General features: G+C 32.8%; 1 protein-coding gene across 1 annotated transcript in view; it reads left to right on the top strand.

Moving 5' to 3' along the window:
• LOC114327777 (C-1-tetrahydrofolate synthase, cytoplasmic) overlaps positions 1-26,880 on the top strand; it is a 187,478-nt gene that overhangs the window by 133,208 nt on the left and 27,390 nt on the right. The window contains exon 7 of the mRNA XM_050643088.1: positions 15,629-15,854. Within this exon, the coding sequence (XP_050499045.1) occupies positions 15,629-15,854 (226 nt within the window). The remainder of the gene's footprint in view (positions 1-15,628; positions 15,855-26,880) is intronic.

Here is a 26,880-nt window from a genome sequence, read left to right as displayed (position 1 = left end):
TCATTTTGTAACTTCAAAGGGCTGTAACTTTTTTTGTGTGCACTGTTGTATATTGTAAGTCAGGTTTAATCAACCTATATTTGACCCCAAAATCTGTGGTATAATTTATGATCAATCTTTTCGGGACACCCTGTATATTAGAAAAATCATTTAAATCGGACAACAGGTTTAGGGAATACGAGACATCAAAAATGTATCATTCTACTTAGTGTATATTTTATAAAGGTGTGCAGTCCTTCATGTGTGTAGGTCACCTTTGGCTAATTTTCTTGTATCATATTCAGTGGTTTCAAAATAGGATTCACGTTATGTTTTGCTGAGGTGTTACCAAATTGATCCTTGAAATTTTTAACATTGCAATTATGTATTATTCGGCCATCCGCAAACTGCAAGCTACACAGTTTATGATCTCCAATTTCAACACCAAAAGGTTCATATTTTCTTTTCCATCTATCAAAAACCACATCCTAATAAATCTTAAAGAGCGTAGGTGCAATGCAATATCAATTAAATGGCGAGGTCCTTTGGTCATCTTTATCTTTGTTGTCACTTTTTGTCCATTCTTTATTGAACTCGTCATATTATCATCGTACAACTCCTTCATAGCACTAATATAAATCGGCGGAATTTTCTTGACTTCTAGCACCTACTACAGCTTGGCTAATGATGGGGCACTCTAGAATACGACTTTTGAAGATCAGTAAATATCACGTATCTCAATCTCAATAGTGCGTTTCAATCGTTATTCTTTTGTTTGCTTTTTACTGACATTGTCTATACAAGAATGACCAGTACAAAAGCCACTCTGATCTTCCCTACAATCTTAGATTAGGCCTTTAATAATTATCTTCGCGTATATTGTACATTCTACAATACGAGTTTGTTATACTTCGCTTTCGCTAGTTCTACAATCTTTTCCGTCGCCTTTATTTTTGTAGAGATTGCTGATATATGCAGTTTTCCATTTTTGGGGTAGCTCTTCACTTCACAAGAATAAATGAAAGGTATAAGCATTGTTAAGTTAAGATATGAAATAGTTTGTCAGGGTCATATTTATATGGGTAGTCCCCTCCTGGAGCTTTTCCATTTTTCATATTTCTTCTGGTATTATTAAGTTTATTCTCGATATGTCCATACCATATTACTTAGTTGTTGGGTATGGTTTGTTCAACAGTAAATGGTTGAGTTCAATTAGTGCGGTCGTAAATATTATTAAATTTATCTGACCTGGCCCATTGTTAAGACCCACCCGAAGCGATAAGCCATCGAGGTAGACAGAGTTGGTCTTTTGCAATTAACACTGACTAGACGGTACTCCCATAATAAGGCCTGAAATAAATTTTACCTGAAACGGGGCCTTTTATACTATTATCGGTTAATCCAGGATGTTTATAGTGGTAACTAATTGAACTCAACCATTTACTGTTAAACATACCATACCTACCAATATTTTCTACTATTGTGTGAATTACTGTCATGATTTCTCTTATTTTACTGTTAGTAACTCTCTCCAATCTCGATATTCCTGCCGAAAATCTCCAGAAATCCATTTCTGTTCTCTAGTTTTATCTTATATGGTTGCTTTATCTGCAATTATTCATTTCTGTACTGTAGGTTACTATACTTTTAATAACTATTGTGTTATATTTCCTACGTCCCCTACTGTTTGATATTGATTGTTCCGAAAATATATTATTTAGAACCGATATTGCTATTTTTCCTGGTTGTTTCTTTCTTTTATCGTGTCGTCTACATTCACTTTTTTTTTTAAGTTTTTTGGACCATTCTGGACAAAAAAAGGTCTCTTATAATAATTTTTCTCTAAAGTTGATCGTTTTTGAGTTATAAGCAATTTAAAATTGAAGAAACGAAAAATAGCGATTTTCAAGGCTTAATAACTCGGTTAAAAGTTATTATTATGAAAGTCAGAAAGTGAATAAATCAAAGATTAAAGCCCCCCCTACAAGATCCTGAAGAAATTTTTGTCATTATTTTATTACTAAGCTGTTATTTTTAAGTAATAATAATGAACGCCATGCACGTATTAAACGGCCGTCAATGGTGAGTGCGAAAGAGATGCCATTCCGGCAGTGCATCTTACTAGCACTTACATTTACAGCGGCGTTAATACGATCTTACAGCTCATTGTTAATAATTAAAAATAACAGCTTAGTAAGAAATTAATGAATACCAACTACCCGTATTTCTTGCCTTCGTAGACTATGAAAAGGCGTTTGATAGTATCGAGATGTGGGCCATAGAACAAGCTATTAATAATTGTAGAATAGATTCGAGATATAGACAACTAATACATAATATATATGAAAATGCAACTATGATAGTACAACTAGACGAAAATACAAATCCCATCCCTATTAAGAGAGGCGTGAGACAAGGAGACGTAATATCGCCAAAGCTTTTCAACCTAGCACTAGAAGACGTCTTCAAAACGACAAATTGGTCAACCTATGGCATTAACGTTAATGGCAAGAAGCTAAACCACCTCAGATTCGCTGACGACATTGTGATTATAGCGAGCTCATTCGAGGAACTGCAAATTATGATGAAAATTATGATCGAAAATGAACATGAAGAAAACAAAAATAATGACAAACACAGATGACCCCAGACGCATAACTATAAATGGCAGTGAGATAGAAAAAATCCAGGAATATATCTACCTAGGCCAAATCCTGAAACTAGACAAAGAAAACCAAAGTGCGGAAATTAATAGAAGAGCAAGACTAGCATGGGCAGGATTTGGAAAACTTGGTTGGATACTTAAGAACCGCAAAATACCTCAATATTTGAGAACCAAAGTGTTCAACCAGTGCATCCTTTCTATCATGACATATGGGTGTCAAACCTGGACCCTAACCAATGCAAATATGAATAAACTAGCCACAACACAAAGAGCTATGGAAAGAGCAATGTTAGGTATACGACTGTCAGATAAAAAGAGGAACGACTGGGTAAGATCAAAAACAAAAGTCGAGGACATAACAACAAAAGTTGCCAAACTTAAATGGAGCTTCGCAGGCCACACTGTTAGACAAAAAGACCAACGTTGGAATGCAACGATACAACATTGGAGACCTTACCAAAGTAAACGACCGAGAGGAAGACCACATATGAGATGGGTTGATGATATTAAAAGAGTAGCCGGAACGAATTGGAAATATGTTGCTCAGGATAGAGACCGATGGAAGGAGTTGGGAGAGGCCTATGTCCAAACGTGGACGATAGAAGGCTAAGAAGAAGAAGAAGAAGAAATTAATGACACAAATTTCTTCAGGATCAAGTAGGGGAGCCTTTAAACTTTGATTTAGTCACTATCTGACTTTCATAATAATAATTTTTAACCGAGTTATTAAGTCTTAAAAATGGATATTTTCGCGTTTTTCAAATTTTAAATTGCTTATAACTCGAAAACACACCGAAAATATGAATTTTTGCAATTTGTTTAAAAAAATTGTTTAAAAAAATTTGAACCACTTTTCGCGTGGGCGACTTCTTGAACCTTATTCTGGGGTGTCTCACGAATGTGATTATGCAAAAAAATCTCACGGGAATATTTTTTCCGCCGTTTTTGCCTTGTCTAATTTCAAGTCCCCATTTTTTATATTCCTCTATTAAGTTCCTTGTCATTTATTCAATATCTGCATACTCTTGTGCTATTACTAATTGGTCATATGCAAATAATAATGTGTATAACGGCAATCCCATATTTTTGCATTTTTAACCTTGCCTTAGAGTTAGCATATTATTATGTACATTTATTTCGCTTTTAATTCTATTTCAGTGTTAAGGGGGGTATGGTTTGAAGTATTTAATTTTTTTATTATTTCAAATAAAAGTGCATTCTTTTAAGAATACTCTCTGAAAATTTCAAAATAATCGGAGTAAAATTACCAGAGATACAGGGTGTTGAATATCCCTACCTTCGACTCGCGTTGCCGCGGCTTCGCGCCAGCACGCTTGAGCGTAGTGAGAAACGTTAAACAACTGTTCGCCTTCTCTTTTGTAGATTACTCCGCAATTCAAAAAACATATTCCAATGTTCATCACTTTACGATTTGGCAGACAAATCAGAAGATGAAGATGCAGTTGTCAAAACTTTAAACGCATTTTTCTCAAAACTGCTTTTTCAAATGCGGTGGACATTGTAACTGAAAAACTACTTGACCGATCGACCTGAAATTTTGCATAGATTTTCTTTAGACATTTCGTGAGGTAACAACGTCGAGATATTTTTCGTTTGGTGCTTATTTTTTGTTCAGCAATATTAAATCTCTTGGTTTTCACAAAATTTTTACCAAAAATTTCATATTTTTGAATTCTGAGTGATACCAAAAATTCAAAAATCATTAAAAATAAAAAAACTCGACTTTGTTACCTCGTGAAACTCATAAGCTAATTAAATTTTTTTGAATTTTTTGTTTCGTATGATCCAGTGATGAGTTCTAATGTCTGCCTGCCAAAATTTGTCGCCAATGGCTTATTTTTCAATATTTTGGATTCAATTTTTTCTTAAATATTCTCTGAATTGTACTTAATATGTTTATTTAATTTAAAAATAAAATAATTCTACCATAGCTTCGAAAAAAAAATCACAAATATGTGCTTGATATGTTGATTTCAAACCATACCCACCCTTAAAGTCCCAGCTCCATAAGTTTGTACAGGTAAAGCACATTGGTTATAAACCATTCGCCTGAGACACATGGGAATTGAACTTTTTAGAATATGGCATATGGCTTATTTTACCAAATGCTGCCCATGTCAGGATTATTCGCCTCTTTATTTTGTGTGTTTGATTGTCGCGGCTGATTTTGACCTCGTGTCCCAGATATTTATAAGTTGTATGTTGTTGTATTTTTTGAAAGTTGTTGTTGTATGGTATTATTGTCAATAGTGATATTTCTACTCATTACGAGATTTATCATAACTTTCATTTTCTCAAAGTTTATTTTTAATCCTGCTCTTAGGACAGTCAATGATAGTATTTGGCTCCGAATGCCATCCAACTACATTAGCCTAATAAAATAAAAAAAAGTCAAAATGTAAATTCGTACAGGTTAAAACGAATTTTATATCAAAGTTTAGGTGGGTACAAAAGATATTTTCAAGAAAGTATCCAAATCATACAAGGGGATCATTGTTTAAATAATTAAAAAGGGGTTATTTTTGCAAAAAAAAAACAACTTTTTTAACTGCTGACTTAATTCACTCATTACTGAACGTCTGTGGGATTTTTTCTGCAAAGTTGAACGGTAAATATTTTACATAAGACTTAGTAAATTAAATTTGGCCCCCTATTTATTTAAATAATTGTATATAAATCTTTAAAAACAAATTTGCAAAAAAATATTTTTATCGTTTTAAATAAGCACTATAAAATATCTTATTTTACAGACTAAGTTGCACTATGTTACTAGTATTAAGCAAAAAAAATTGGTCGAAAAATATTTAATATTTTTTGAGATATTGAATTTGTTTTTTAAATGTTACTATATTTTCAATTGCAAAAACGCGGTTGTTGCCAAAGACATATTCACCTGCTTAAGATCTCATTATTTTTATTTTTATGTATACTTTCGATAAATGTATTGATAAATTCAAATTTCTATTAAACTCCTCCCTAAAATGGCATTTGAAAATTAATCAAATTTGTTTATAATTTGTTTTTTTAATAACGTCGCGGGAATTAAGTATTTTAAAATGACGTTTCAATAACTGAGTTCCTGGGAATTTTTTACTAATTAACAAAATTTCTTGTCGTCTTTTCTTCTTCTTTTTTTCTTGGAGTTATATTACTACTGGCCCTTTTAGGGTTAAATTTTATTAAGAATGTCGAATCTCTGAGTTGTAGATTCTAGACCTAAAAATATTAAGATTTAACTAAAATCTCTTAAATAAAATATGGCTGCTTACTGAGTTACAGGGTGTTTTATTTAAAAATTTAAAAATTATTGTTACCAAGTACTTTAAAACTATTTGACGTATCCTTATCATACTTGGCAGAAAGTGTGGCTATTATACACCCTACTAAATTGTGATTAATAAACTTTTCTAGTTAGTGCCAGAGGCGTACGACAGGGGATAGTGAATGATTGACCCTTCCCAAATTCTACGCCACTGAGTGAATTACTATTTTAGCGAAATTTTTCGATTCTTCAATACTTTGTATGTAAATAAGTTTATTGGTATCGATAAAGTCATCAGTTTGATAGATATTGGAAGTTTAAAATGAATGAATGAATGAATCAAAATAACTATGCCTTTTCATTTTTAACGTCCAATATCTCGAAAACTAATGACTTAATCGTTACCAGTAAGGAGTATATTATTTACATAGAAAGTGTTGGAGAACCGAAAAATTTCGCTAAAATAGTAATTCCCTCAGTGGCGTAGAATTTGGGAAGGGTCAACCATTAACTATCCCCTGTCGTACGCCTCTGGTAGTAGCTAGAAACTTTTATTTATCACAATTTAGTAGACTGTATAGTACCCACACTTTCTGCCAAGTATGATACGTCAAATAGTTTGAAAGTACTTGATAAAAATAATTTTTAAATTTTTAAATAAAACACCCTGTAACTCAGTAAGTAGCAACATTTTATTTAAGTGATTTTAGATCAATCTTAATATTTTTAGGTGTAGAATCTACAGCTTAGAGATTTGACATTCTTAATGAAACTCAACCCTAAAAGGGCCCGTAGTAATATAACTCCAAGAAAAAAAAATGAACAGTAAAGAAAGCCAAAAAAATTTGTTAATTAGTGAAAAATTCCCAGGAATCCAATTATGGAAACGGAATTTCAAAATATTTAATCCCCGCGACGTTATTAAAAAAACAAATTAAAAACAAATTTGAATAATTTTCAAACGCCATTTTAGGGGGAAGTTTAATTGAAATTTGAATTTATCAATACATTTATCGAAAATATACATAAAAATAAAAGTAATAAGATTTAATACAGGTGAATATTTCTTTGACAACAACCGCGTTTTGCAATTGAAAATAGAGTAATATTTAAAAAAATAAATTCAATATCCAAAAAATATTAAATATTTTTGGATTATTTTTTTTTTGATTAATACTGATAATATAGCGCAACTTCTCTTGTAAAATAAGATATTTTATAATGCTTATTTAAAACGATAAAAATAATTTTTTGCAAATTTATTTTTAAAGTTTTATGTATAATTATTTAAATAAAAAGGGGGCCAAATTTAATTTAGTAAGTCTTATGTGAAACATTTATCATTCAACTTTGCAGAAAACAATCCTATAGACCTTCATTAGTAATTGAATGACCTCAGCAGTTAAAAAAGTAATTTTTTGCAAAATTGACCCCTTTTTAATTATTTAAACAATGATCCCCTTATATGATTTGGATACTTTCTTGAAAATATCTTTTGTACCCACCTTAACTTTGATATAAAATTTGTTTCAACCTGTACGAATTTACATTTTGATTTACATGTAGTGTAATTTTATTTTACTAGACTACATAGATTTGCTTGATATTTTCACAGTAAATAGGGAATAGCTCAAGAAACAAAGTCTACCATACTATGTCGCTTTTTATCTTGATGGCGGTTCCCACCCCTACTAGGGAGTGGAAAATTTTGTGGTCAAAATAACCACGGAAATGGCCAGAAAACCTAAGCATAAACTCTTATATAATTTTTTTTTGGAATTCAATAGGTACTTTTTGAGTTATTCGTGGTTCAAAATTAGCCATTTTCATTGAAAAATGACACCTTTTCAGACGGTTTTGTGCAAATACCTTAAAAACTACCTTAAAAACCTTCAAGTTATAATACAAAAAAGCGATATGGTAGGTGAAAGAGTTTGTTTTCTGGTGCATGCTCAAATAGGTGTATTCAACTTGAAATAACAGAGAAACGGTCGATTTTAGGTGTATAATAATGCTATTAATACCTTTTGTAGTGCTTGAAAAGACCTTTGAAATGAGCAAAATTAAATTCAAATATTCAAACGATTACATTCAAACTAAGCGATATATATGCTGCAAAAGAAAATTGATGACTAATGTATTTTAAGAACAAATGAGAAGTATATTTAACTCCTTATCCACCTTTCCACAATACCTTTTATTATAGTGGTATTTCCATGTTCAAAAAGTTGTATGGGTTTAAAATGAATGGTTTTTGAAAAAAAATAAGATCAAATTATAGATCGCATTTTTAAATTTTCTTAAAAATCTCCCTTTTTCTCCATGTAACTCGAAAATGATAAGAGATACGAAAAAAAATACCGTAAAAAATGTAGGGTCTTTTAGATAAAACATTTGTTTTCATTTTTCATTACTGTATTTCTTATAATTTTCGAGTTACATGGATAAATAGGAAGATTTTTAAGAAAAATTAAAAATGCGCTCTATAATTTGATCTTATTTGTTTTTTCAAAAATCATTCATTTTAAATCCGTCCAACTTTTTGAACACAGAAATAACACTATAATAAAAGGTATTGTAGAAGGAAAATGATGCATTTAAATTCTGGTAGATGAGGGGTTAAAATATACTTCTCATTTTTCTTAAAATATATTAGTCATCAATTTTTTGCAGAACATCTCGCTTAGTTTAAATGTAATCGACATTTAACATTGCTCATTTTAAAGACCTTTTCAAGCATTACATTGACTGGGCAGTGGGTTGCTAAAACCAGTGCCGATAAAACACAAACACATACACACTCAAGCACTATAAAAGGAATTGGTCTAAAATCGACCGTTTCTCTGTTATTTAAAGTCGAATACACCGATTTGAGCATGCACCATAAAGACAAACTCTTTTCACCTACCGTATCTCTTTTTGTATTACAACTAGAAGATTTATGAAGGAACGAATCTCTTTGTTTTTTTTATTAGCTACAAAAATGTTTTTCATAGCTTTTTTAGTTAGATGCATAGTTTTTAAGGTACTCTCAAAAAACCGTTCGAAAATGTGTTATGTTTCAATGAAAATGGCCAATTTTCAATCAAAAATAAATCAAAAAGTATTGAGATTTCAAAAAAAATTATAGAACAGTTTTTGCTTAGAATCAGGTTCTCTAGCCACTTCCGTGGTTATTTTAACCAAAATACGCCTTCCACCCCCCGAGAAGGGATGGGAACCGCCCCCAAGATAAAAGCGTCATAGTATATAGGGTAACTTTGAATTAGGAGATAAGTGGAGGGTATTCTCAAAATTTTATTAAAATACATGCAGTAGGATAGAATTTTTAGGTAATATTCTGTTCTTGCTCTCATTGACTGGCGTATCTCTCAGACAGACTTTAAGCGAATGTAGAAAGTGTATCCCCTAAGTTATCTGCGATTAATATAACATGATCATCTTTGGCTTAGTACACTACACTTTGGGTTATGTCTCCTTTTATATAAGTTTTTCAGTGTAGTCCTTTGTATTCAAAAATATTTGGTAGGTAGTTTTATTTTTATTTTTCTATTTCTTTCTTTTATTTTCTATTTATCATTCTATTTCTTCATCCCGCCAATAAGGAAGTTTTCTTTGGTTCTGAATTTGGTGTCCCATAGCTTCTGTTACCTCTAGGCAAATTTTTAGATGGTTGTAAGGCTAGGTTTTTATTTACGCTAAATTGTGAAAGTACAGTTTTAATAATTTTATGGGCTAAGTTCCATCCTCATTTGTTACCTTCAGAACAACTTTTATGTAACAAGGGTCACATTTTCTTTTGCCATTTTTTTCCAAAAATTATATGCGGTTTTTTATGACAATATAGATCATATTGTCAAGGTTACGGGTAAGAATTTTGAGTTTGTTATCAGAGCAATTAGTAGTTTACCTTTACTAAGTAGTTCCAGTTGGATAAATTGTTGTCTAAACGTCTATAATTAGTGACGTCAACATAAAGAACCGAAATAATTTCATATTTATTTATTCGGTGCCAGTATCATAATATGGCCAGAGATAAAAAATAAACTGATAAAATAATGCTATAATAAAATTGCGGTAACTTTCCGTCTAAGATAAAAGAACTATTTAAATTAATCACCCTTTTGTTCAAATTAGTCGAACATGCTTCCGTTTATAGTTTAGATCAGTACTGTCATGAAACCATTTGATTAAATATACAATTATTCTATTGCAAAGGTATGTACAAATCTTTACTTATTGTTTCCATAAAATTAAATTTTTTTTAATAATAGGAGTAATATCTCTACTACTTCTTTTTCCTCTTTATAAGCAACTCTGCTTGTTCTTTGACGGATTGGTAGGTGTCTCTATGGAAGGTTGTCACTCCATCTTTTGCGCGGTCGGCCGTCACTTCTTCTACCGATTGGTAGTTTATCTCTTGCTATTTTGACCACACGGGTCTCTACCAGTCTACTTGTGTGGGTATTCCATTCTTTTTTCTATTTAGTGTCCATTCGTTTATACACTGTACGTTGCATTGTCTTCTAATGTTTTCACTCCTCTTTCGATCTCTCAGCGTATTTCCTGTAATTCTTCTCAATACGCTGATCTCTTGAATACTTGAAATTTGAATACCTGGTCATATTATGAGACATGATAAATATCATATACTCCAACTGATAATATAGGGTAAAATAGAAATTAAACGCGGACCCGGAAGAAGAAGACACTCATGGCTTCAAAACTTACGCCAATGGGTTGGACTAACATCGATCGAATTATTTAGAAACGCCGCAAACAAAATTAAAATTGCTATGATGATAGCCAACGTCCGCAACGGACAAGGCACATGAAGAAGAAGAAGACTCTGATCTCTGCCATTTCCAGTAGTCTTTGTGTTGTGGCTGTATCGGGTCTTGTTTATGATGCATATATGTAATTATTGGTCTTACACTGGCTTTATAAATTCTTCACTTCATCTCAGTGTTGAAATGGCGGTTTCGCAATATAGTGTTATTAAGACATCCTCCTGATGCTATCAATGTCTATTTTACATCTGAGTGGTTCTTTGGTGATTGTTTTCTGAGTTGAGGTTGTTATATTAAATTCTTTTGCTTTTATTTTATGTCTTTGCTGAATATCTTCACTTTGGGCTAGTGTTGCCCAAAATCGGTCTTGGTCTTGCAGTCTTGGTCTTGTTCTTGCGTTTTCGCAAGACCAAGACCAAGACCAAGACCGCCTAATTTTAGCAAGACCAAGACCAAGACTTAGCATGCAAGACTTAAGCAAGAACAAGACTAAGCCTGCGAGACTCTTGCGTCTTGCGGTTAGAACTGAAAGTCGTTTTAGGGAGTATATAGGAGAATAAAATATTTTGCACATCTTTAACAGCAGACGATTTCTTTGCTCTGAACTTAATTGTCCAGGTTTTTAGTACGAGTGTACCAATCAAACTGTGTTTTTAAATACATATTTTCTTAACATTCTGTTTTTTAATTCATTCGTTTATGTTGGATAATAAAAAACTTAGGTACTTTTTTAACTAGCCATGTTTTTCATCAATGCAGGGTGTTTTAAATAAGTATGGTAACCTTACAGGGTAATTCAGCACGAAAAATAATGACAGTTTGATTTGATTTATAAACATAGGTATGTCCTATTAGAGGTAAAATTCAATAGCTACACTTTGTACTTGATGAATTTTTCCATAAACACAATTATTGGATATTGAGAAGTTAATGAATTTATCTCCATAAAGTATCATGACGTTGGGATTCAAAATGAAATAGGTAATGAATACAATGTTAATAAATAATTATTAAGTACATAAATAAGTTTATACAAAACAGTTGCCTCTATAGAAAATCACATGTGATAGAAACTGAAGTAATGTTACTGTTAAAATATCAACATCCATTGTATACATACAAAGGTACCTATACAACATTTTGCTGACTTACAACTACTAACGATCTATCAAAAATAACAGTCTATTCTTTAAAAAATGAACAATAAGTTTCGTTGTTTGAAAATAAATGCCATTATTTTCGGCGACAGCCACAAAAGTCGCCTGCTTAACCATAAAATAGATAATGTTACCCATTATGTAAGCGTAGGCTATCTGTTACAAAGAAATTTAAACCCATATTTTTTTAATCAATCGCCGAACAGATAATGCACACGAATAATATACAGTTTCAACAATACAATACAATATAACACACAAGTCGCCTGCTTGATCGCAAAATAGATTATGTAAAACATTTGCTACAAAGAAATAATTTAAGCTCATGTCTTTAATCAATCGCCGAATAGATAATGAACACAAAAATAATAAACAGTTATGTTTAATAATGTATTGTTTGAAAGATCACTAAATAATATGTATTACTGATTCGGCACTCCAGATTGTAAGGAAAAATTCACTAAGGGCAATAATAAGTTTTAATGAGTTTTACCTTGAAACCGAAATTCACAATCATGCACTTAGTGAAGTATACTATAAATTATCTGAGCAATTAGAATAGAGCCCCAGTTGATTTCTTCAGAGCTGGACAGTACCGTATTGAGTTCAAATTGATGAAAATGTCAAAATCTCAAAAAAGTGCACTTTGTGAGTATCACCTCTAATAGGAGGGTATGTCCGCAAATGCTTCGTTTCCGAAATAGGGGTATTAAAATTTTTCTTACAAACAGGATTTATTTATTGCTCTAAAATCGGTTGAGATATGCAAATGAAATTTGGTGAGTTTTATGAGGTAGTTATTGCGCATTTTTGACATACAATTAAGAATTTAATATTCACCATTGGCATGCATACGTAAAAGTCATGCATACGTCATTTTAACATGACTCGTTTGTTTAGAATTACCCCTTAAAGTTTGCCATACTTATTTAAAAACACCCTGTATTAATGAAAAACATGGCTAGTTGATAAAATACCTAACTTTTTTGTTATACAACATAAGCGAATGAATCAAAAACAGAATGTTAAGAAAACATTAGACTATAGTTGGGTTTTAATTTCAGTATTTTATATGCTAGAATATTCCACAAAATAATGCGAACTTTGAGAAAAAAACACAGTTTGATTGGTATACCCGGTATCCGGTATACAATGACACTTTACCTGTCTAGCAACAATATTTTTCCAGCGATATTGTTAAAGAATACGGCTATATAGCCTTATATATAAGGCTAACAAGTGAGATATTGAAGAGTAAGTTTCACTCTGCTTGTGAAGCAGCTGACGTGCCATAAAATCTGAAACCCATGCTGGTCTGTCCAACCCAACGTAGTGGATAAAAATTAGAACTGGCATTAGCATAATGTGCAGATCTGTCACCGAATTGAATGCTTTTCAAATCACAGATAGTGAATAGCAAATACACTAAAAAATGCATGTTTCTAATAGACTTTAGTTAGTTAGAGTATGGGCACGGATCACTTACACCGTGAGTTCAAACCCCACCCGGTGTCAGATATTTATTAATTTGGTTGGTTTTTCCTATGGCTATGATATTCAATCTTAAAATGTACCTACTCTGTAACGTTGTTCTAAGATACGCCATATGCTAATGGGCAACTGCGAGACTTGCAAGACTCTTGCTGCAAGACCAAGACCAAGACCAAGACCGCGAGCGCAATACCAAGACCAAGACCAAGACCAGGTGTACTGGCGCAAGACCAGGACCAAGACTATCTTAGTCTCGTCTTGGTCTTGAATTTGGGCAACATTACTTTGGGCTATCAATATGACGTCGTCTGCATAACAGAGTAATTTTACGTCTTTGTTTACCATTCTGTATCCTCTTTCTTTGGTGACCCTTTTCATGATTTCATTCATGATTAAATTGAAGAACATAGCACTCAATGAGTCCCCCTGTTTTATGCCACTGCCTGTGTCTATTAGCCTTAGTGTTTTTAGGATAAATATGTACTTAGGTGTACTTGATCATCATCATTTAGTTTACTTGTAACCGTTGACCTGAAGACGCTCTGCATATTATAGAGAGCGAAACCGGTCATCGGAAGTTAACAATAAATGATTGCGAGTACGTATGTCTTTTACTTAATTCAAAATGAACTCGCAGATGCAACCCATTCAGCATTACTCTAATTATTTTTCTTTCTACTGTTCTTAGGTTTTCCTCCTCTTTTTTTGTAAGCGTCATGGTTTCCATTGCAAAAGTGATAACTGGTGTGGTCAGTGTCTTATGTCAGTGTCTTCTTAGGGTGCCTGTTTGTTCCGAACGTTGACGATCATTCTGGTTATGGTGACTTTGTTGGTTGTTATACGGAATAGTTGTGTTGAGGTCTTTCTATACCATGCTCTTAGGATATTCTTCTTTGTAGTGTCTTATGCACTCTGAATTTTGTTTGTCTGCTGATGTTTTTGGATCTGAGTAATTGCTTATTCCTTCCAAAAGCTTCATTACACTTCTGGGTTCTCTCCTGTATTCTGTTTTTGTTGCTTTTTCCTATTGTTACTCCTAGGTAGTTGAACTTGGTTACTTCTTTAAATTTATATTTTCCCGGTATTATTAGTCCCCTTCTAGCTTATCCGTTCAATTTCATGTATTTGGTTTTGGTTTCATTAAATACTAATTTCACCTTTTTTGCTTCTACATCCAGCTTGTTTCCGCATAAGGGATAATTTGTGTTCCATTTCCTTTTAGTTTTGCTTCTCTCAAGAAATGTTACAAAACTAGGTGAAAGAGAGTGGGAGAGATTGGTTCTCCTTGTTTCACACCTCTGATATTAGCTTCGTCTGATATTGTTCCCTGAAATTTGATCTTTGCTTTATAGTTCTGCAGGCACACCTGCTGTAGTTTTATCAGTTTGTTTGGGATTCCTATCTCCTTTAATACCCTTCCTATTTTGGTTCTATTTATGGTTCAAAGGTACTTCTGAAGTCAATAAAAGTTTTATTTGGTTTATTATTATATTCCCTGTATTTCTGTATTATTTGTTCTGCTGTGTGTTCTGCGTTTATCGTTGATCTTTCTGGACGGAAACCGTTCTAACAATCTATTAGTTTCACCAATTTTCATGAAAATCGATGGAGTTTCAACGAAATCGAAGGTAATAGCTCATATCTACCTTCAGTACTGCACAATATATCAAAAATATGCTTAAAAATAAAAAGCTTAATCAAATACTTTTAATTTAGAGCTAATTAAATACTTTTAACCCCCTCTGTGGCTCAGTGATAAGAGCGCCTACCTTTGGAGACAAAGGTGGTGAGTTAGAATCTCACCTGGGTGAAGAATTTTTTATTTTTTAAAAATAATGAATGAACATAGTTTCTATCCTTGTGGGATCGGTACTCACCGGAGGACCGCTGACGTTCGGATACAATTAGCGTATATTTGCAAAGACAATAGCGTCTATTTGCAAAGACAGTGATTTCGATTTTGCTAAGTAACAAGACAATTACTCAACACACACACTACACATTACACTAGGTACCTGATTGGAAAAATCCACGATACCATGAAAATGGCCATTAGTTATCGAGAAATTAGCTAAATAAAAAAATACTTTTAACTAACAGGATTTATTCTACTTTTAAACAAAATAAACACTAATGGAACCAAAGTCGACAATCTAATTCAGAGAATAATTTGTAACAGTTGTAAAAGTACAAATATTGCTACTAAAAACCACAAGATCACTATATCAATATTTAATATACTTTAATTTTTTAATTTTTACAGATCCTACCAAAAAGAGCGGCCAAAGACTCGTAGGTGATGTAGATTATGCAGAAGCTAGTAAGGTAGCGTCTTACATTACCCCAGTACCAGGAGGTGTAGGACCGATGACGGTTGCCATGTTGATGAAGAACACTGTACAAAGTGCTCAAAAAGCTGCAGAGAAATTGCTGAATCGCTCATGGAACTTAACACCATTGCCTTTAAAGTTGCAGGCTCCTGTACCAAGGTAATTATCTGTATTTATATATTAAGATGCTGGCCTCATAAACTAGAGGAACGAGTTCAAATATCGGCACCAACAACATTTTAATTTCTAAAAATGATACGAGCCGATCACCGTGCCTCGGAGGGAACGTAAAGCCATCGGTTTTCCTGAGCTAGTGTGCATCGACATTCTTCTTAGCCTCTATCGTGCATTTATGGACATAGGCCTCTCCCAACTCCTTCCATCGATCTCATCCTGAGCAACATTCTTCCAATTTGTTCCAGCTATTATTTTAGTGTCACCTACCCATTTTATCTGTGGTCTTCCTCTTGGTCGTGTCCCTTCGTAAGGTCTCCAATATTGTATTGTGGCATGCCAACGTTGGTCTTTTTATCTAGCAGTGTGGCCTGTAAAGCTCCATTTGAGTTTGGTAATTTTTGTTGTGACATCCTCGACTTTTGTTTTCGATCTTACCCACTTAGTCGAGGAAATGAAGCATTTTGGCTCGCAATTTTTTCGTCCAGTATGGATTTACTTGAAATTTTCACAAAAGGTAGGGAATAGTCCAAGGATCATTTTCTATATCATGCCGCTGTACGCTAAAACCTTGTGGGTGGTTGCCACCCCATCTCGTTGGTGGGAACTTTTTATTACATTTTAACCATTCAAATCGATGTAAAAAGTAATTCTAAGAAAAAAACGTTTTTTACATTTTCGTCGTAAAACTAATACTTTTCGAGTTATTCGCGCTTGAAAGTAACAGTTTTTCGTCGAATAAATCGACTTTTTTAGAGGGTTTTTTGAGAATACCTCGAAAAATATGCATTTAATCATAAAAACGGTAAAACACAAAATTGTATCTTTCAGTAACACAAACCAAATTCTTTTTCTATAATATCTTTAATACCAATACAAACCGAGATACGGCATGTTAAAGGTTAGCTTTTCTCATCAAATGCAGAATTTGAAATATTAAAAGCCAAATAACGGGAAAACTTTGCATTTTTCGAGGAAAACTTAAATTATCTTTTTTCAAGTATACAATTAAGCCTTTCAAAGAATAATAATAATAAATTTATAACATGAAAATAGAGCGACTATGATCAAAAAAAGGTCCGTACCTGCTTTCTCTACGAAAAACTCAGTGAAAATAACCCCCTAACTACCCTCCTAATTAAAAATTGGTCTTCACCTTTCTGTAATTCCATGTATATTTGTATTGTCAATACAGCCAGGAAGTTTGAACTATTTAAAAGGCCTAATTTTAAAAAAATTGGAGTTTAAAGGAAAAATGATTTTTTGCAATTTCGTATTTTTTACATTTTACTTCAAAATATCTCCGAAAATACTGGAGATACGAAAAAAATTATAGACTACTAAATTGTAGCTTTTCTAATATTTAAAATTATATTGTGCATAGATTTTCATTACAGTGAATAGTTAGCGAGATATAGCTGTTTAAAACCTCTATTTACGAGGAAACACCCCCTTATTCGAGCCCTTTAACCCCCCCATTAAATACTAAGGGATCTAACGGAATTTAATTTACACAGTCTTATAGTTCCTCAAAAATCCTACAAAATCATTTTTGAAAAAACTTTTTATCACCAAAAATGAAGGAGCTATGTTTATAAAACGATTTTTTTTTCGAAATATTTGAATAGTCCGCTTATGGAACATTTTCAATGCATGTATAATACCACAGAACTGGTTCGTATACTGGAAGATGACTTAAAAACTATTTGTATTTGTACTTCTACATATTTGTAAATTCGTGTTTTTGTGTAAATAAATGTTTTTGTAATTTTTTATTCTACTTTTTTTTCTGTATAGACCTATTAAATTATCTACTTATAAAAATTGTAATGTTCTTAAGGGTGGTTTTTAAGGGTTGAAATATTATGATATTTTATCCCAAAGCATAAAACAATCATTATTTTTATCCAATCAAAACCAAATTTTACCCAATTAAAGTTTACAATGTTTTTATATAATTTTTGACAATAAGGGGTAGTGTACACCCCTAAAAATAATCGACGCCCTTGAGCATGTTATAGAATATGAAGTACAGGGTGAGATGATCCTAATCCCAAATTTTTATGTAAATCGATGCAAGCCGAAATTATTCTTTTAGGATAAGTAATTTTTTATATATAGATCCAACAAGGGTGGTTTTAAGGGTCGAAATATTATGATAGTATCGCTTAAAGCATAAAACAATCATTATGTAACTAATAAGAACCAAATGTTGACAATACTAAAGTTTAAAAATGTTATTTTATAATTTTTTACAAGTAGTTTTTTTAGGGGTAGTTTTCACCGTTAAAAACCAAAAGCGTACAACGGCTCAATATAGAAAATGAACTAGAGGGTGAAATGAGCATAATCCCAAATTTTTGTACAAATCGATGCTGGACGAAAAAATTGCGAGGTTTTGCCATTTTTTCAGTTTCATTTCCTCGACTAAGTCGTTCCAATTTTTAAATGATAGTCGGATACCCAGCATTGCTCTTTCCATTGCTCTTTCCGTTGTGGCCAGTTTATTCATATTTGCCTTGGTTATGGTCCATGTTTGACATCCATATATCACGATAGGAAGAATGCATTGGTTAAAAACTCTGCTCCTCAAGTATTGAGGTATTTTGCGGTTCTTAAGTATCCAACTAAGTTTACCAAATCCTGCCCATGCTAGTCTTGATCTTCTAGTGATTTCCACACTTTCGTTCTTCTTGTCAGGTTTTAACATTTGGCCTAGGTAGATATATTCATGGACTTGTTCTATCTCACTGCTATTTATAGTTATACATCTGGGATCATCTATGTTTGTCATTGATACATTGATCTAATCGACATTAGATACTTAAAATAGGGTTAAAGATGGAATTGGAGTCGGAACCTATCTGAAAGGATCTCCCCGGCAAAAATGCTGTACGATATTATTGTTAATCTTTTTAATATGAAAAATGAAGTATGTTTGGCTGTATTTTTTGATATAACACGTGCATATGATACAATTTGGAGATCATATATCATAAGAATTCTGTCAAGTTGGTCGATTAAACGAAATATTATCAAATTTATTAATAATTTTTTATATAGGCGAAACTTCAAAGTTCGAATAGACAACTTTCTTTCAGACTCCAAAATTCAATTAAACAGTATTCCTCAAGAGTCTACCCTTAGTGTTGTACTTTTCCTTATTGCCATCAATGACATCGCTAAGTCACTTAGCCCATTAGTCAAAGCACGTCTATTTGCTGATGATCTTATTATATTCTGTCGTGGTAAAAATATATCAACAATGACGACCCATATACAGCAAGCCATTTACAAATTAGAGAACTGGTCTAATACTACTGGCCTAGAATTTTCACCTACTAAAACGAAAGCAATGATTTTCAGTAAAACTCCAAAGAAATACATAAATCCACCGAAACTCTGCCTAAAAAATATACCAATAAAGTATTCAGAATCGATTAACTTCTTGGGAGTAAAACTAGATAGCCGACTATTTTGGCAAGACCACATCCACTCTCTCCGTCTCTCAGTTTAAAACGGCCTTAACTTAATGAAAAGTATATCTTATAAACAATGGGGTGCAGATTTCCAAACTCTTATGACTGTATACAAAACCCTAATCCGTTCAAAACTAGATTATGCTGCTGTTGCCTACAACTCAGCCAAAGGTTCACTATTGAAAGTGATAGACACAGTTCATAATTCAGCAATTAGAATTGCACTGGGAGTACACTACACAAGCTCAGTTGAGAGTATCGCAGGGGCGTGCAGTCCATGGAAGCAAGGGAAGCATTGCTTCCCTTGGTTTCCGTAGTAATGCCGTACCAACTGAGTAACTGAGATAATTTAAAAAAAATTGAACAAACACATAATAAGCAGGATTTTAAGTTGCGTACGAGAATATTTAATTATGTAGTACAAGCAGCAAGTACCTACCTAATAAGATAAGAAAAGACAAACGTATTTTACTCTATTTTTGTCATACAATAAACACTAAGCAATGAAATAGGTATAATACCCATACCCATACTCGTATAAGCAGCGCTGCATGCTGGATCCTTCCGTACTCGGACCATGATCGTATTTCTACGGTGGTATTCGGAGTTATATCGGCATAATCTGATTTTAAGTTGCTTCTCCCCAGCGACTCAAGCCCTTAGACAAGGAAAAAAGAGAGGACGGGTAACACTCATTTAAAACACACGTTCCAAAAGTGAAGCCAGTTTTTGGTTTGTTTGTCACCAGAAACATGGCGGTCACGTCAAAAATAACAATGGGTTGCCAGTGGTGGGTGTTCGTTGAAGGTTAAAATTTCATAAAAAATCAAGTAAATCATCATCTAAAATTCGTAATAAAAACATATGTATGTATTGAAACATATGTACGTAATATGAGCAACTTAATAAAACATTTACCGTACACAAATTCTTCATTTTAAATACATTTCATGTTTTTATTTTAAATACTCAATGCATAACAATACCCCAAAGATACGTCGATGATCAAAATCTCTGGTGTCAGTTTGGCTTCACTTTTGGTCAAGGATTACTCGTCCTCTCTCTTTCCTTGTCTAAGCTCAAGCCTATGTAAAAAATCATCGGGGTTAGACGGTGAGCGGTGAGTTCAAATTTGGGGCATATCTTTAGCTTATAAGCAGTTTTGTCAATTGCATACGAAGATGTTTTTGGTGAATTTAAATGGGATTTACCAGCATTTGACAATGACGGGCTTCGTTGACTGATTTTTTGAAAGTATGAAGATGGATTTTATTGAATTATTTATATAAATAAATACATGAAATTGTTTATATTATAAATACTAAATATAAATATTATTTATATAAATATATTAAAAAATATGTATTAGTGTTTTGGAAAATGGTGAAAATGTGAAAAGTGGGATACAGAAACCATAAATAGCTCGAGAGGATTTTTGGATAGTTTAAAAGATTGTTTGAATTTTACTTTAAAACTTAGCTTTTTTCAGAAATATTTCCATTCTCAGATAATTTATTTAATGTATTGCAATGCAAGATAAACGAGATTGCATGGTTTCTGTGTAAAAAAATTAGCGTATTTAAAGATATTATTAACAAAAAGAGAGAGATGACTTTGAAAAATGCTCGAATAATATGATGGCAAGAAGTTTTGAGCCTAAAAGGAAACGACCCGTGTTGAGCTGGCCCCCCCCACTTGCAAAAATTAAAAAACAAATAGCCCTGATTTATGAGCTATTTATGAGCTCTCATATTCCGCAAACTAAAAATTTTGAGCTCGTTCCACTGAGCAGGAATTTAATACCCTAGTGGGGGGGGGCTGAGTCAGCCCCCCCCCACTACTTAAAAATAGGAATATTGAATCGGTTTTTGCGGCAGAATTACGAGCTATTTATGAGCTCTTGAAATTATATAGTTTCGATTTTTGAGCTCATCCCCTTCACCCCCAAACAACCCTTGAATTGATTTAACTTAAGAGAAAGATGCTGAGAAAACTTAAAATATATCGTATTGCGGATATAATTCCTATAGCTTATATACTCTAAGAATAAACTATTAAATCAAGGGCATTTCGATTATTGAGCTACAACCCCTTCGCAAGAAAACCACCCTATCTTCCCGGCTTAAGAGAAAGTTGTACTTAAAATGCGTTAAACTAATTATTTGGCGACTACATATCATTTAATAATTTATAAGCTTCCAAATTACGCGCATTTAGATCAGTAAATTGCAATTTATTTTGTATAGTGCAGTCACTGAAGGTAAAAATCAACGATTACCTTCAATTTCGGTGAACCTTCATCGATTTTCACGAAAATTGGTCAGTGGTTAGAAGATACGTCAAGAAACAAAGGTGACATGGTACCACCTTGCGCCTTTACCCTGAGGGTGGATACCGCCCCTTCTCGGGGGTGAAAATTATTTTATAAAAAATAACTGCACAAATCAATAAAAGAACAAATTAAAAGCAAAATTTATTATATAAAGTTAATAAAATAAGTCAATACTTTTTAAGTTATTAAAGATCAAAGATTTTAATTATTTGTGAAAAAAATGCATGTTTTGAAGAGGTTTTTTGTAAATCACTGAAAAGCTGTAAGTTTTTACAAAAAAGTTAATAGTAGTTTAATTCGTATAGCTTATATTCTAAGAATAAACTCTAAAATCACGCGCCTTTCGATTATTGAACTACAACCCCTTCGCAAGAAAACCATCCCATATTCCCGGCTTAAGAGAGGGTTGTACTTAAAATAATTTAAATTAATTATTTGTCGACTATATATTGTTTAATAATTTATGAGCTCGCAAAATATACGCATCTCAATTATTGAATTGCCATTTTCTTTCTATAGTGCAGTCACTGAAGGTAAAAATCAACTATTACCTACGATTTCGGTAAATCTCCATTTATTTTCACGAATTGACAATAACAACTTGGGGTTTTAGCACGGGGTATATGTCACCCCTTCTCGGGAGTGAAAATTACTTTATTAAAAATAACCCCACAAATCGAGAGAGGGACAAATTGTAAGCAAAATTTGTTATATAATGTGATTAAAATAAATCAATACTTTTTGAGTTATTAAAGATCAAATATTTTAATTTTTGGAAAGAAAATGCATGCTTTAGAGCGATTTTTCATAAATGACTCAAAAACTGTAAGTTTTTACAAAAAAGTTTTCATCACTAAAATTGAAGCTAATAAAAAATATAATAAATTGCTTACTTGAAAAACCTTTAATGTTAATTTAAAGTAAGTTATTGGTAATTAAATGTATATTTTTTTCCGCGACTGTTCAAATCTAAGGGTTTAAGCTTAAGTAACGGGAAAAAGATGCATTTTATAACACTTAGGTACTAAATACTTGTCAAAGTACTTAGAAATACCCATCAAAAATAAGATCCAGAAAAAGTTGATAGTATCAAAATCCGCTCACCAATTTTCGTGAAAATGAATGGAGATTTACCGAAATCGAAGGTCATAGTTGATTTTTACCTTCAGTGACTGCACTATAGAAAGAAAATGGCAATTCAATAAATGAGATGCGTATATTTTGCGAGCTCATAAATTATTAAACAATATATAGCCGACAAATAATTAATTTAAATTATTTTAAGTACAACCCTCTCTTAATCCGGGAATATGGGATGGTTTTCTTGCGAAGGGTTTGTAGTTCAATAATCGAAAGGCGCGTGATTTTAGAGTTTATTCTTAGAATATAAGCTATACGAATTAAACTACTATTAACTTTTTTGTAAAAACTTACAGCTTTTCAGTGATTTACAAAAAACCTCTTCAAAACATGCATTTTTTTCACAAATAATTAAAATCTTTGATCTTTAATAACTTAAAAAGTATTGACTTATTTTATTAACTTTATATAATAAATTTTGCTTTTAATTTGTTCTTTTATTGATTTGTGCAGTTATTTTTTATAAAATAATTTTCACCCCCGAGAAGGGGCGGTATCCACCCTCAGGGTAAAGGCGCAAGGTGGTACCATGTCACCTTTGTTTCTTGACGTATCTTCTAACCACTGACCAATTTTCGTGAAAATCGATGAAGGTTCACCGAAATTAAAGGTAATCGTTGATTTTTACCTTCAGTGACTGCACTATACAAAATAAATTGCAATTTACTGATCTAAATGCGCGTAATTTGGAAGCTTATAAATTATTAAATGATATGTAGTCGCCAAATAATTAGTTTAACGCATTTTAAGTACAACTTTCTCTTAAGCCGGGAAGATAGGGTGGTTTTCTTGCGAAGGGGTTGTAGCTCAATAATCGAAATGCCCTTGATTTAATAGTTTATTCTTAGAGTATATAAGCTATAGGAATTATATCCGCAATACGATATATTTTAAGTTTTCTCAGCATCTTTCTCTTAAGTTAAATCAATTCAAGGGTTGTTTGGGGGTGAAGGGGATGAGCTCAAAAATCGAAACTATATAATTTCAAGAGCTCATAAATAGCTCGTAATTCTGCCGCAAAAACCGATTCAATATTCCTATTTTTAAGTAGTGGGGGGGGGGGGGCTGACTCAGCCCCCCCCACTAGGGTATTAAATTCCTGCTCAGTGGAACGAGCTCAAAATTTTTAGTTTGCGGAATATGAGAGCTCATAAATAGCTCATAAATCAGGGCTATTTGTTTTTTAATTTTTGCAAGTGGGGGGGGCCAGCTCAACACGGGTAAGGAAACGAATAGGTACGCACTGATAATGTTGGAGATGTCGAATCGTGCTACCGCCGACTATACTATTTACCAGATTTTAGATCAAATATGCCAACGAATGGAAAATAGGTTTTAAGAATTTTGATGACCGAGACTTTCTTTAGCTGTGCAATTTTAATACATTAAAAAAACACATTTTCCTGAAAAACAAACAAAATCTTTGATGCGTCTTTATGGACAATACTTCGACTTGATTTCATTACGTTCAGAACTAACAGCTTTATATGAGACTGAGGATATTGAGTATTGACACAAAAAATATTGCCAGTGAGTTACCAATATTTTTTCAACCTACCTCTACCGAAAGTATACATTTCCTGACCTGATTGTAGGGAGGAAAGTCGTACCTACTTTTCGTCCCTAGGGAGACAAGGTACTTTTACTCCCTAGGGAGTATACCTAGTAGTATGTATAGGTACCTTATAAAGGATTTTACTTGTTTTCTTTTTCAATTAAATATAATCTGATTAAAGAAATGTCACAATATCCACGTTTGTACAAGGAAGTTATGACAAGTTTTCGAAAAATGGTAGAAGAATTTAATTACATTATAAATAGGTGTTTTTACAATTTTTTTTTTATAAATTGCTTCCCCTGTTTCAAATTTCACTCACCGCACGCCCCTGAGAGTATGTATGTTGAATCAGGTGAACCATCCCTTCAACTCAGGAGAGAATACCTTAGCCTCATGTATGCCTCAAGAGTATCAACTAACCCACAGCTACCTGTTTATAAAAACACATTTACAGATAGATTTCTATCGTCATTTAATAGGGGGAAAAGATTGGATCCTCCGTTTTATCATCGAGTAAGAGCAACGTTACAAAGCTTAGACACAATAATTCCACCCACTTACAATATTTTTAAAGTCAGTCAAAGCATGCTACCATGGACAATTGCTCTCCCTGATTGTAATACAAACCTATCTGCATTCAAGAAATGTAACACACCAGCAAAAATATTCAATCAGAAATTATTAGAGATATTAAATGGTTTTAATGATCACATCCATATTTTTACCGATGCACCCAGATCTGCAAATGGAGTAGGAGCGGCTTTCACAACAGATAACTATAACAGTTCCTACCAGCTCCCTCCCCAAATTTCCATATTCTCAGCTCAACTATTTGCTATCCTCCAGTCACTAACGTTTGTTAACACACATGCCATAAAATTCTCAATAATCATTAGCGATTCCCTAAGTGCATTAACAGCCTTAAAGCAAGTATACCCCAAACATCCTGTCCTGCTTTTAATTAAGGCGGAACTCTTGATATGCCAACAAAATCAAAGATTTGTTCAGTTCCTCTGGGTACCTTCACATTGCGAGATAAGTGGAAATGATAAAGCTGACACATTAGCAAAAAATGCGAGTGAGAGTCCGTTAACAGACATCATAACTACTTGCGTTCATACTGATCTAAAGCAATATTTTAAGAACAAGAACATGACAAAACGGCAAACAAATTGGAACAAATCAAACTCTACACTAAGAACAATCAAACAAAGTGTATTGCCGTCGAAACATCCCACTAAGAGAAGAGACCAAGTGCTCATGTCCAGATTGCGACTTGGTCATACGAAGATCACCCACGACTTTATATTAAAGAAGGAAGCCCCTCCAATGTGTTATGTGTGTGATAGTGAACTAACAGTGCAACATATAATAATAGACTGCCCCCTCTACGTTATAGAACGACAACATCAACAGTTACCAAATACATTTAAAGATTGTTTAAGTGAAAATAATTCATCCAAGATTCTCAATTTTTTACGTACTATAGGACTCATTAACCAAATTGAATACTTTGTAAAACTTTGCAATTTGATGTCAATACAGTTCATTGCTAATAACCCTTTGTAGTCCGTTCTTTAACGGTAAAATATTGCAAAATCTCTAAATTTTAAAGAACCGCTTGGATTGACATGAAATTTGGCATACACATAGCTAACAAGTCAAAGAAAAAAAGTGATATTGTGCCGATATGTGCTTTTGCCCTGGGGGTGAAAAAATATTCGTCCAAAGAAAGTCAGGAAATGGATAAACTGGCCAATTTTAAGTAACTTTTGTTCTATAGCGTTTTTTCACTACTTCAATACTTTTCGAGTTTTTTGGCAGTGAATATGTTCATTTTTCAACAAAATAACCACGCTTTTAGACGGTTTTTCCCAAATAACTCAAATAGTAAGTATTTTGTCGAAAAACATTCAGAGCAAAAATATAGCCTGTCAATTTTTTAAAAAATGGTGTATATATCACGTCTCTAGACCTAGTAGAAGCAGAGTTATAGCTAATAAAAAATAGGTTCTTATTCGTCAAATTCCAAATGGAATATTTTAACGTGAAATAACCAAAAATGAAGCACATTTCGGGGAAAACTCATTACAACTTATTTAAAGTGTTTAAAAAAAGCTTTATTTTTGTTTTATAAAAAAAATTTGTAGCATCAAAATTAAACAAGTTACGCTCAAAATAAAGTTAGTCCCTTTTGGTTTTGGTAAAAAAATCGAGAAAATCATCCCCTAATTAGTATCTTAAATGAACTTAATCGTTACGACTTCACAAGTTTCTTGACTCGTGTATATATTGTTTATATGATCTGTAAGTTTCATCGGTTCAAAGTCATTATTATTGAAAGGGCTGTAGTTAAAAGGGGTTGAACGAGTCACTGATCACGAATGTATGCAAATTTAGAAACACCAAATCTTAATCAATTTTTGGCTAACAGAAAAACAAAAAAAATACATGATATTCAGAAAAGCAAATCTGACTTTTTTTTGTTTTTCGAGATTTTTG

This window comes from Diabrotica virgifera, chromosome 2, assembly GCF_917563875.1.
Source record: "Diabrotica virgifera virgifera chromosome 2, PGI_DIABVI_V3a".
NCBI classification, from domain to species: Eukaryota; Metazoa; Arthropoda; class Insecta; order Coleoptera; family Chrysomelidae; genus Diabrotica; species Diabrotica virgifera.
Note: the sequence above shows the minus strand (reverse complement) of the source record. Positions and strands in the feature narration are given on the sequence as shown.